We start from the raw sequence: 9,941 nt of genomic DNA on the forward strand, positions 1-9,941 counted from the left end.
TACTTTCCCCCCTATTCAAATTTGATAACACATTGAATAGTTCTTTGGCTGCATATACATTTGTATTATATTCACCCAGATGACTCAGTAACCTGTTCTATGAATGTATTAAAAGGGCTAGGAGGAGAGTTTGCAGGGGACACACTACTATGAAATTTTGACTGTCTCATTGTTTTTCTAAACTGACGTCTTATAATAAGTTTTATATATAATTAAATATATACAAATTAAACATATACCAATGCTTCAACTCTGAATGACAAAGAGATGACAGTTATATGTGCACATATATGTATATACACACACAGGTGCACATACTCTCTCTAGGATTTTAGTCGATATTTCCTACTTGTTTATCCTATTATTCAAATCTGATAAGTAATTGGTTTCTCTGAAGTTAATGTTGACCAAAAAAAAAGAGATTTGACCTTCTTGATTTCATAGGTTTTATTGTTCCAGATACATATGGGCAAGCTGGCAAAAATGGAGAGGAAGCTATTACGTATGTAAAATTATAGAGATAAAATAGCAGCCTTTCCAGATAATCTTATCTATAGTGATAAAATAGTGGAGCGTGTCAAATCATCACATCAGAAGACTGGAACAAGATAAGATGGATTTCTCAAATACCTAAAAGATATTCTTAAGTGATATTATGCTATGGTCTATTGAGTAACAACTATATGCCAGGCATTGTGCTAAACAAACCTGAATAGGCTGACAGTAAGGTCACAGTTATTTCCTTTATTCCTTTACCTAAACGAATTCCCATATTAGATTTAGAGATGGGTTGAAACAGGGGCCCCAGGTTCTAAGGTCTTCAGAGGCCAGAAAGACACTTGAATTTCATAGAGTAGACAGAGAGACTAGAGACTGGTGACACACCAGAGTTTCTGCACCCAGGTTCAGCCCCTGGCCACCAGTTTTGAACTTGTACCTTAAAAGGAAATAAATAGGTCCAAATAGATATTTGGAGTTTCCAAATTTTCCATCTCTACCACATCTTCAGAACTTTCTTCCCAGGTTGAAAAGTGTGGAACTGAAATCATTCTTGTACCTATAAAATTGATCTCCCAAAGTAAAATTTTTTCGAAGTCAAAAGCTAGATTTTTTTTTCTTTTTTCTTTCTTTTTTTTTTTTTTTGTTTTGTTTTTTAGAGAAGAGGAAAAAGACCAGAAAAAAAAAAATCCCCCACTCTTGGTCACTAGAAAATGCAATGATGTGGTTAATCATTGAGCAAGACTGAGCTGCCAATTTGAGTGTCCATAATATTTTATGGGGAGAGAATCCATTTCTGTGATAATGAAGTTCCGCAGAATGAAAGGCTATTTATTTTAAACATATAATTGTATAAAACATTTCAAGTAACTATTAACATCTATGAAGAGGACAGTTGTGGGTCTAATAGAGGACATAACAATTCTCCTCCATGCTGTCTTACTCACCTGGTAAATGGCTGAAAATTCTTCAGTTTTGGAAATAACAGCTTGTGGATGCTTTGGGTTCTCAGGATGTGCATTTGTTGACAAAATGAAATACAGAGTTTGCCAATGATTCAGGTAATTTAATCAATGTGGGCTAGCTTAGTTAAAAAAAAAAATATCTTCAAATGCCTTTAATCAGGATGAATTCTTTGGTTGCTTACATTATCCAGAGAGATGACAACTCTGTGTTTAGCTTGTTTCCTTAAGAAACTAGCCCAGTAGTACAGTTTAATAACCTCTTATGTCTTGAGGTAAACCTTTTTCGTCTACTACAAAGAGAAAACCAAATTCAGAGCAACAACTGTAGTGTATGTACTTTAATTCAGAGAAAACTAATAAGCTTTGGCAAAATACAGCCTGTGGTATGAACGTGAACAGGACATTGCCCCCAGCTTTATTTTTTCTCTGAACATGAAGCTTTGCCATGGACTTCAAAGGTATTTTTCCATTGGAGTTCCAAACACAGGTGAGAAACACACAGTTGGAGACTATTGTCTTAAGACTGCATTAACTTTAAGGCCTAGTCTCACAAGTGAAATATTCTTTTCCTGAAAGTTTTTACTCATTCCTGCTTATATCATTAGGAATTTGTGGTCTAAAGAACTGATAAGAAAGGAAGGATACTGGCAAAAGAATTTTCTATTAAACAAAGAATAAAACAGTAAAGGTTAGTCCCAGGTGAAATTATTTACTAGCTATGCAGAGAGAAATCTCTTGGGTTTTCTTAACATAATTGATTATGTGTCTAATGTGAGTGTTTACTTTTAATGAGGCTGTGTATTTATGGTAGCTGATGATTCTGAACATTGTCCCACAGTTTTATTATAATAAAACAAGAAAGTGTGTCAGGATTTTGGTTTTCCTTTCACACAGTGAAGCAAACTGGAAAGATTAGAAGTTTTATAACTAAGAAGATATGAGTTGAAACCTTAGCTCTGGTACGTACATCTCAGAGTTTCAATTTCCTTTGTAAGAAAATGAAAATAATACCACCAACCTGGAAGATTTGTTTTGAATCTTAAGTGAACTAGCACAAAGAAAGTGCCCATTACAAAACATGACTCATAGTGTTACTCAACAGTGACAGAGATCACTGCTAGCAGTAATACAAACTGTATCATGACAAGTTTATATGCCATTCTCTTTGAAAGAGTCAGATCAGTCTCATATTATATAGTGATATCAGTGATGTTCCAAGGCTCAGAAAGTTAAATGTGACTTCCCATTGTACAAAGGTGTTCGGGGAGAAGAAGAGTGCAGAGAAATTCTCATAATCTCCCCACTCTACTCAATATTGACCAAGCTCTCCGTTCAGCTCTCTGCCTAGAGTTCAGTACCAAACAACTGAAGAATCATTGTAAGAATTTTAAAATAATAAAGCAAGATGGGCTGGGAGGAAAAAATAAAACCAGAACTAAGGTGATTTGTTTGAAAGAGGCAAAATGTGAAAAATAAATTTTATGATCTGCTTCGCTGGATGTTGTATTTTAAGAGACAGGCTTACACTGTGAACTGATTGGGGATTAGACATGGCGAACAACCTTTTTATGCAAAGCTGTTTAAACTCTTTTTCATTTTTTTTCACTCCTCCACCTTAAATTTACAGTTTCACTCAGAAGGAAAAGAGAAAGCAGTTTTGAATGCAGAATAGAGACAGGAAAGGAAACTTAGAAATGTGAGCGAATGGCTAGGGGGGTGAAAAAGAGACATGCATTAGAGTTTTAATTATTTGTTATTCTCTCAGGAAAGTAAGAAGAATCAGACTGGTATTGTACATCATTACCAAAATTGAAACAAAAAAGAAAAAAATTAAATGTATTCCCTGTGTATAGTTCCCCCATTATAGAAAGAATATAATTTTCTAGACACAACACCTCCCTCCTACCCCTGCTATTTTTTTCTGATTTGAAAATAGCAAACCTGGCTTACCAGATAGAATCCTTGTTAGTTTTAAGAACAATTAGCTTTGCAGCTGCAAGCAAAATGATTTATGGCAATAAAGCTTAAAGCATGCTCCTTTAAATAGGTTCTTTCATTTGGATGCACCTTGTGCATAAAGTGGAAAGTTCTTTCTTTTTCCTGAGTAGACAAAACAAGTTAAATTAAGGAAGCACTGAGAGATATCTGGTGCTTGTCACTGCTCGGGGGGTAGGGAAGGGAGAGGGTCACTTTTCTCTCTCTATCCAGAATTTTCAACCTCTTTTTCCCAGTGGTCTCCCTGTAGCAAACTCTGATGAGCTTTATCAGAAAATGGTGGTACCTACGGAATTTGTTCCAGGTATATCTGAGCCTATATGGATGCTGATGCAGGACATCAGAGCTGGATCTTGGAGCAGCTACTTCATCTTCTCCTAAGTTCATAGCACTGAAGCTCCAAACCTGAAAACAGAAACAAAAGAAAATTCTAAACAAAAATGTCATTTTTAAATCTTAGCTTATTTAATCAGCTCAATTCTTAGCTGCCTCTTCTTTACTTTTGTATTACCACTTTGACATTCTATGATTATTATTTTCTAAGTGGAATTCTCAAAAAAATGCAAGGACAAACAGAAGGCAGTCGAAAAATATAACTCTGCACCTCTGAACTATCCTTTAGTGAATGGAAGTAAAACTAATCTCAAAGATAAATAAAATATATCAATGGGTCAGAACTCAAATTCTTGTATACTGCTTTCTGCAGTATATAGTTGAAAGCTTTTAAATGTAAATTTTTAGATAATGAATATTGCGGAAAATAATGTAGACCCCATAGAATTTATAACGTATCTGCTTTGTTACTTACAGTAACAAAGACAATACTGAGTATGGAAAAGTATTATTTGTCAAGTGCATAATATGTGATCTCATGTAGTAGTCACAATGTCTGGGAGAAATAGATATTATAACCCCAATTTTTCATAAAGAAAATAAGTATGGCTAGCAGAAGTCACCAAACTTGCTCAAATTTTCAACTTTTCATAGCCCTTATGGTGCTGTTGGAGGATAGTGGAGGAATGTCAAGATTCATGCCTTAACCTTACCTCATACCACACTCTTTCCACTAGACAGAACATCCTTCTAAGTTCTTTATCCTTAAGAACTTCATTTCTCAAAAGATTCCTTCTCCAGAATCTTAGAATGTTAAAGATAGGTGAAATCTTGGAACTATTTTAGCCCCATCCTTTTATTCTGCATATTATAAAATTGCAAGAAACTAAGTGGTTTCTCCAGAATCACAAAACCAGAATCCAAACTATGGTTGATGTTGACCTATTCTCTATTCTGATTCCCATGGCATTTTCAACTTTAATCCAAAAACTCAATGTTTTTCTCAAAGGAGACACTGTTCACAAAGCACTTCCCACATAAAAGTCTTAAAAGTGATGCTGATTCATGTCACCTAGCCATGACTAAGTATAATTAAAATCCATTCAGACACTTTTAACCATTAGTGACTTTTGCTTACCCTCTTATCTATTTAACAGCTAATCTCAAATCTTATCACTGTATATCTATCTGGGTAATATATGAAAACTGATCACTTTTTTTCCCCATAAAAGTGTTGGTAATATTAAAGATACTCAAATCCCCCAAAGAAATAGCAATATCTATCTTTTTTATAAAGAGGTTAAGAGACAAATAGTATCCTCTGTGACGTATACTCTTAAGCATCATAAACCGAGATCATGAAACTCAGAAGCCATGGACGACACCCTTATTGTTGTCTGCTCTTAGAAACACAAAATCAATCAATTTTTCCTCCCTGTAGCCCTTAAATTGTAAAGGAAATCATAGATGTATGGATGCATAGGAAAATAGGTAGATAAATGAGAGAGAGAAGAGAGAGAGAATGAGAGACTAAAAGCCTATCTAAGATAAACACATCAATTTTACATAGCTTTCTACTATGTAGAAATAGTTCAGAGGCAAAAAAAAAAAAAAAAAAAACCGACAGCAGCAAAAACAAAGATCGTTGAGTAACAGTTATTATCTAAAGAAATAAAACCAAATTTGTTTTTTATCTTTTAGGTTTACACGAGGATAAAATTTTATGAATTTTATGCTATCTTTGTATTAATTTTTTAATGCAGAAAACAATTTGGAATGAGATACGAAATATGTATTAAATAAATGTTTCCCTTAGGCCCAATGGTCCTGAATATATTAATATAGAAGTAAAACAACAGATCTTTGGAAATTATTTCTATAACTCTATTTGGTCATCTATGTAGCCAACGAATATCACTAAGTTTTAAGTGTCATGATGTTCTGTTGGTTGGCTCTATTCTCTGTCATTTTGAGAAATTCATATACCTTTTCTGAGCCTCAGTTAATTTATCCATAAAATGGAGATAACGGCCATTATTTTTCAAGGTTATTATAATAAGTAAATGTAAAGTCAGATGTGAAAACTTAACATACTATCTTATACCCAAGAACTCAAAATACGTTCACTGTGTCTGAATCTTTTCCACGTAGCAAAAGACAGAGTTAACTGAATGGTACCATATATTTATCACATTGATGTGTCTTCAGTGAAAAACTAGAATAAGAATTCAAGGTTCTAGATGCTAGATGCTGTGTCACTAATTGTATATGTGACTTCAATTGCTTCATCTACCTGGAACATAAGCCCTCACTAAAAGGTCAGTCCAAGAGAGAAGGATTTGGATTTTGTTCACTCATTGGGCATCCAAGGCAGGTTTGCTGAATGACTGAATCGAACCATGCAAGGGATTGCAGTAAGTCATTGATTTAAGGTACTGGCTCAGGGCAGACACAGGGTGGGAATGCTCTGTAACCTACAATAGTTCCTTATTTTCTTGGATTTTCAGTTTCCTCAACAGTAAATGGCACAATAATGGCACTTAATATTTTAAGGTTGTTTGAGGATTCAGTGGGATAACACATCAAAAACGCTTTGAATGTTTCCTGCCACATAATAAATTCTTAAATGAGTGAGTTTAAATTTTCATTATTGTTACCACAGCCTTGGTATTCTAACATGCATGAATTCCTTTCCCGTGGTTTTTAAAAATGTGTGCTCACTTGTCCACACATTAATCAACTAAATAATTTCTTTTTTGTGCTTCCCCTGTTGGGATGGCCTTCCTGGTGCTGCAGCCATTGGAAAGATTCTCACTCTTAATTTTCTTTTCCTGGGTGGTAAAAATTCTGCACTGCAGAAACCTAAATCTAGTAACCATATCTACAAAATATAGAGCAAAAGTATCACAGTCCCCTGGGTCCAGAAGCCATGAAGTCACTCCATTCTTGTGCTCCCAAAATTTTGACAGAGCCATGGCTTTCACCAAAAATTAACTTCTGTTTATTTGTATATTAATAATTCATAAATGTCAAGAAATATAAGAAATATAACTTACAAATGTCCCACTGCTTTGGTCCCCTTCTATGTTAACATCGGAATAGTTTTATTATTTGTGCAATTGTTTTTATTTTTCTGTATTTTTAAGTAGCCCTTGGGAGCTTTCAAAAAGTTTTTATAGACTTTATACTTAAAAGGAAATATAAATACACAAACACACCTATACATACAAACATGCTCACACATATAAACAATCATGAACACAAAAAGGGATGTGTCATACTTAGCAAGAATAATTTGGGAACCAAAAATTGTCCCTTGAAAGGTTTCTGAGTTTGAGATCATATTCCCTTATTCTTTCCTTTTTGTCTGCCTTAAAATTCCAAGTTGAAAAGTCTCAATTCTTTATAAACAACTCAAAAAATACTTGAGCTGTCCAGCTTACCATTACTGCTCTTGTAATTGGTCGGCCCAGGAAAACTTTTGCTTTTCTGTAATAGAAGCATTTGTTTGAATTCAAATAATTTAATTACGATTATAGTAAATAAAAAATATATTTTTCATGATTAACTTGATAATGCAAACCAAAATATAATTTGTCTCATGTTCGAATATTTCTGTTCATTGCACAAATTATTCAAAAATTAAATGAATGCACCAATTTATTTTACATGTAGAAATCAAAAAGTCGTGTCTAATTCTAAGAGCAAATAAAAACATGAGTCTTCAAAGAAAATGTCTGTATAGACATCCATGAACTGTCCTGATCTACAGATTCTTTCTTCTTCAATCCAACTTCCACATTTCTATAGACATCCTCTTCTAAATTATAGATCTGATGATGTTATTTATTTTGATGACTCAGTAAAAAATTTAAGTATTTTTATAATATGGTCTCAGATTTCTACCTAACCTTCCCAATGAGTCTTCCTCCTCTCATTAATGTATTTTGAGTTTTAGATGCAAGGAGACTGTTAACTGTTCTAACACATCAAGCATTTTTGTGCTGTCCCTACATATGGAATGATTTTTTTATACATGTGAGAAGCCTCTATAAATTTTTTAAGGTTATCTCAAGTGTAATCCAAACTGTAACTTACAAAATCACTAATATCTGCTAATTTATTTATATATACACATACTACTATACACTTATGTACATTATTAACCATGTACATATTGTTACATTTTATTCATTGAGCTCATAGAATATTATATTGTTATTTATAGGCCTCTGAAAAACAAGGCTTCATTCAACACTATATCATGTAACTACACAGAGGTCTGTTTCTAAGTTGAAGTATTTTTTTTTTTTTAATTTTTAAGATGGGGTCTCACTATGTTGCACAGGTTGGTCTCAAACTACTTGGCTCAAGTGATCTCATGCCCAGCTACTGAAGTTATTTCTAAATATGTTTTATATATCTCTTGTGACTGAAAGAGAAATAGTCAACATCTTATTGATCAAAATTTAAGAACTGTGTTATTATGCTTACAGTATTAAGATGTTTATTTACCATCTACCAATTTTACAAAGGTGTTTGTTGAAATTTAACTACTAACTTATTGGTTTCTTGATGGCACGAAATGCTCTTGAAAGCTCATCAGGGGGTTTGCAAGTTTATATATTTAACAAAATCTGATGAAACAATTCATACAGAAGTTTTTCAAAGATTCTGTTTCCAAAAGTTTTAAGTGTAAAAGAACGGAGAACTAGAGAATATTGGAAAGACATTTCCAAATGTTTATTTTCAAAATTATCTTTTCATAGCATGAACTCCTCTCAAAAAACAGTTGTTTTCTTATTCATTGATAAAATAGTGTCCTTATCAAATAAGTGATGGTGAAATTTGTTTACTTATTTAGTTAAATATCTGCTAAGTTAGCCTAGTGCTGACAGCTATTGATTTTCCTTATAATGTATCTGAGTTGAGCTCAAAGAGAGTATTAGCTTGGTCACTTTCTTGTTGTTAGCTTGTGCAATTAGTAATATTCTTAATCCATGGTTTCCTTACCAGGATAGTTTGTGAGCCCTTTGCTGATTGAATTCATGTCTGTTTAATTAAAAATAGATAATATATTTGGTAAAACAGGCTCATGTAAATTGAAATACAATGGAAGCTAAGAAAGGGAGGAAGATGCTGCTATTGGATCCTCCTTTCTCCCGTATATCTTATGCTTCAGTACACCCTAAGACCCTTTGAGATCCAGATACACTTAGATCATCAGATTATTATTAATATTTATACCCATAATCATTAAGGCTAATTTCCTTCCTTATTTTTAGATTAACAATAAAACTAATTTAAGTCCTTTAAAAAAATCAATCACTCTTTAATCTGTGCTTCCATAGAACTGTATACGTGCCTTTGTTATACCTCTTATGGCTTTATATTTTAGTAATTTACACGTTGATAGAGTATAATGTTTTCTGAGACAGGGAATTAATTTTTGAATTCTAACAGAGAGTACAGAACTTGCATCTAGACAATGATCAACACTGTCTTGTTTAATGAGTGACTGAATTCATGGCTTTATCCCACACAAATAATCAACTATGCTTATTAATGCATTTGTATCTGATTATTGCAGGTACTGGCCCAATATGGCTGAATGAAGTATTTTGTTTTGGGAGAGAATCATCCATCGAACAATGTAAAATCAGACAGTGGGGTGTGAGATCCTGTACACATGCTGAAGATGCTGGAGTCACTTGCACTTTATAATGCACCATATTATCAGTCACTTTTATGAAATCATTGCTCAGAAAATTTATTTTTATTATTTTTCCCCATAAAATCAGTTTAATGAATATTTAAGAGATTAGGAATATTTTCCAAAGAATAAGAATTTTTTAAATTACTGAATAAATATATTGAATATCTTCTTACTATATATCTATATTTAAACCATTTCAACTTTCACAGGTTTTTAAATGTAATTTTCTCATATAATGATTTATATATTGAATGGAATATATTGAAATTTAGGAAGAAAGGAAGGGAGGGAAGAAGGAAGGAAGGAAGGAAAGAAAGAAAGGGAGCTCCAAGGAATAGAAAATTTGCTAATCATCTCTTGATTATGGGCCCCAAATTTTGAATTAGAAGATAGGTTGGTTTGTGATATTCCATCTTATGCTCAAGAACTGAGTA

General features: G+C 33.1%; 1 protein-coding gene across 3 annotated transcripts in view; it reads left to right on the forward strand.

Annotated features, from left to right (window-relative positions):
* MSR1 (macrophage scavenger receptor 1) overlaps window positions 1-9,553 on the forward strand; it is a 59,977-nt gene extending 50,424 nt beyond the window's left edge. For 2 of the 3 annotated variants that reach the window (XM_069485198.1, XM_069485199.1), the window contains one exon: window positions 9,382-9,553. In XM_069485198.1, the coding sequence (XP_069341299.1) occupies window positions 9,382-9,515 (134 nt within the window). In that variant the 3' untranslated portion in view covers window positions 9,516-9,553. The remainder of the gene's footprint in view (window positions 1-9,381) is intronic. The other variant, XM_069485200.1, reaches the window with a different exon arrangement.
* The last annotated feature ends 388 nt before the right edge of the window (window positions 9,554-9,941 follow it).

This window comes from Eulemur rufifrons, chromosome 12 (assembly GCF_041146395.1).
Source record: "Eulemur rufifrons isolate Redbay chromosome 12, OSU_ERuf_1, whole genome shotgun sequence".
Taxonomy (NCBI): domain Eukaryota; kingdom Metazoa; phylum Chordata; class Mammalia; order Primates; family Lemuridae; genus Eulemur; species Eulemur rufifrons.